General features: G+C 37.4%; 1 protein-coding gene across 1 annotated transcript; it reads right to left on the bottom strand.

Moving 5' to 3' along the window:
• Nucleotides 1-372: 372 nt before the first annotated feature.
• LOC149813044 (uncharacterized) lies at nt 373-2,632 on the bottom strand. The gene is made up of 2 exons (XM_089991394.1): nt 2,529-2,632; nt 373-2,082 (listed from the first exon to the last, which is right to left on the bottom strand). The coding sequence occupies exon 2, from the start codon at nt 1,923-1,925 to the stop codon at nt 792-794; it is 1,134 nt and encodes a 377-aa protein (XP_089847520.1). The 5' UTR covers nt 1,926-2,082; nt 2,529-2,632; the 3' UTR covers nt 373-791.
• Nucleotides 2,633-3,378: the final 746 nt, after the last annotated feature.

Raw genomic sequence — 3,378 nt, 5'->3', positions numbered from 1 at the left:
GAGAATCAATCTTCTATCATGGGCATTGTGTGGAAGGCCAACCTCTAGCATCTCAAGTATCCATTATATTCACATATTTCTTGAAATTGAATTCATGAAAATGGTTTCAGCATTAGAACCCCTTATATATGTAATCTCAAGTATTCTGTTTTTTTCTTTTATTTTTATCTTAATTTACACATAGGACGGAGGACTAGCTAATTAATAACCACATGCACAACTTCACAGGCTTTTTTGCAAGCACATGGCTCGCACGAGAGAGAGAGAGAGAGAGAGAGAGAGAGAGAGAGAGAGAGAGAGAGAGAGAGAGAGAGCATATTTCGGTTAGCATATTGATGAAGGTTAGTACCATTGAACATGATGATGATGATGATGATCCTTAAGCAAAAGCAAAAGTAATTATGTTTCTGCAAAATACATTTGGTGTGAGAAAAAGACCAATGAACTGCATCTTGTCTCACTATTGCACAAATTTCAGTGTGATCATCTTTCCAAAAAACCACAAAGCATGCAGATACAAGAAATTAATCTTTTACAAGAGACAAAATAAAGTAGGAGTCTCAAGCTCCAAGTAGAGAATGCACTTCACTCCATATACAAAACAAATATCACAAATTGCATGATCTCTATATCATATATAGTTTGAGTCAACACAGTGTTATTGTATAGATAATGTCGAAATCTTTGGGATAGGCAGAAGCAGAATATTATTTTATTTCTGTCATCTATCTCAACATGGTAGAGGATGACTACTGCCTTAGGAATCATTTGAAGGAGGCCTGCAACCACACTCATGCTGAAACATTCTTCCCTTTCTCTGATGCATCTGGAGAATGAGAACTGCTATGTTGGTAATTATGGTGAAGATTGGAAGTTATATTGCCATAAGCTCTCAGAGATTGGTCAATGGTGCCAAAGTGTGAAGAAATAGAACTTGGTTGTATGCTTTGTGAATTCATGTTCAGCATTTGGGGGTGAACAAACTGTCTCGAGTCAAGTTCCAACGGGGTTGTCACATATGAGGGATCGGATGATGGACCTGCTATTGGTTGGTAAAGGAGGAGATGTGATCCAGATGATAATGACAATGAGGAGGCGAGAGAACTGCTGTTGCAGGTATTGGTTTCTTCAGATTGAACTGAATGCACTTGGGTGCCTAAATGTGACAGAAAAGGATTTGGATGCCTTTGGATGTAAGGATTGTATGAGAGTGCATTGATGAGTAGGCTTGGGTAGGAAGGTTGGTGAGAGAGATGAAAAGGGTTGTGAGCCATTATTTGTGGGTTATGAGCTTGGAGAGCAGATTGGTTGCCTTGTTCATACCTTTTACCAAAATTGCTTCTCTGATGGATGATTTCTTTTGCAGCATCAAATTGGTCAGCAGACCTCAAATTAGCTATATCTGGGCTGCCAAACTGAAGTTTGGTGAGGCTCTTCTCATAAACTCCAATAGTAAGTGCACCTTGCTTAGCATCACTCAGCTTGTCTGAGAGTAAACTCAAAGATTGAACTCCAGAGTACTTCTCATCATCCAAATCTGCATTTGAAATGGATGCTGAGAAATTATTGACATCATTTTCTTGTGGAATTGGAAGTGGGGGAAGTTCATCAATTTCATGTTGGGCAACTTTAAGCAACCAATCAACAACCTTGCTGGGCTGATTGAGACCAAGCCTATCTTGAAGGTCATACAATTGTATAGCAGTTGACACAGAAAGCCTTACACGCCTGTCTCTTAGGCCTCTTATTGTCCTCACTTTACTATGTCTATCTTTTCCTCCAAATGAACGCGAAACGCGTACAATTCTTGTGTCCTTTAGCCCTGACCAAGCCTTCAAGCTATAAGATCCTATGGTGTTTTTGCCATCTTCAACACATCTTTCCTCCTTTCTGGGTGTATCTTTCTCTGCTAAAGTCCTTATCATCTTATTACCCTCATGATGTTTAGGGCAACAATCATATCCAAGATAACAAACGCTTGCCTTTGGAGAACAATCGGAAATCTTTGTTATTCTATGCTGTTAAGAAGGATCATCAAATATTTCCCTCTATCGCTCTCTTCAACTACCACGCCATTGATATCTGGTTACAGATGTACCCAAACTATTAAAATTTGTGTAGATGGAAATGAAATTGAATTAAGCAAACACAAAGATTTTCAGTCCTATCTTATACTATCAGCACTATGGATATGTTATAGGATGCTGTGCATATATAGAATATGAGATCTGAAAGTTTCTGTAAGATCTCAAAGCAAATAGTATGAAGTTTTTTCTATAATTGGTAAATTATGTACCAATAGGCTTGATAAATTCATCAATTGAGGAATCATTACTAGTTTGACATCAAAGTTAGATATATAAATCTATACAAGATTAATGGGCAACCTAGAAATTCTCAATATGAAGATCCTGCAATGCCTTTATATGTTCAAACTACGATGATAATAAGTGATGATATGACACATAAGAAATACATCAATTCAAAGTAACATGCATATGAATACTAAAATCTTGACTTGTGCTTACTTGTATAGTTGAGATGAATAGATAACGAAATTGTTGTTGATCACTCTTCCTGTTCTTCCCTCTGTTCATCGTACTGCTCAGACAGTCTTTCAGAATTTGCTGCAGGAAAAAAGGAAATAGAAATAATAAAGTAACTCAAAGTATTCTATTTTATAAATAGAATTTGAGAAAGGTCAGAATAATGCTTGATATCCAAGATATGCGCTCAAAGAAGAAAAGGAAGTGTGTGGTGCATTTTAATGCACATGGCACACATCGACGCCTAGGAGAAAAAGCCTAGTCACCATGTTATGTCGTCATCATGTCATCGCGGTAATTTTCATTGGCATGTGTCAATCCACCTATACTTTGTCAAAAAATGTCAAGAAGACTAGCCTATCTGACCATAAGAGCTCCGGGTCGGCTTAAGGCGTGCAAGTTGAAGGACGCCACCAGTTCAATTTCCAGACCTTTCTTTGTGAAAGCAATTTCTATTCAAGTAACCTAATGAATTTTACATCACTTATTTAAAGGTTTCTGCTGTCTGAAGACTCTGAACTAAGAAATTCTCTTGGTTAAATGCCCACTTGGTCTTTTTTTTTGTCCCAAGATTCCGTTTGCATCAGTTCTTACTATCAAATATTCGCCATTGGAATATATGCAACTGTAGATTGGTTGTCACTGTTGTGCAATGGAATATCACATATGGTTTAGTTCATGAAATGAGGCCATTAGTGCACAGCACCTCAAGAGGATTCACTAAGGATCCGTACCGTTAGTAGGTGACAACTTTTATAAAGCGATAAGACTAGCCTTAGCACTCATATTCTTCTTATAACATAGTTGCACAAGATCACTTTTTGTTTTTATT

Source organism: Nuphar pumila, chromosome 16 (genome assembly GCF_984573655.1).
Source record: "Nuphar pumila chromosome 16, dmNupPumi1.hap1.1, whole genome shotgun sequence".
Classification (NCBI taxonomy): Eukaryota; Viridiplantae; Streptophyta; class Magnoliopsida; order Nymphaeales; family Nymphaeaceae; genus Nuphar; species Nuphar pumila.
Note: the sequence above shows the minus strand (reverse complement) of the source record. Positions and strands in the feature narration are given on the sequence as shown.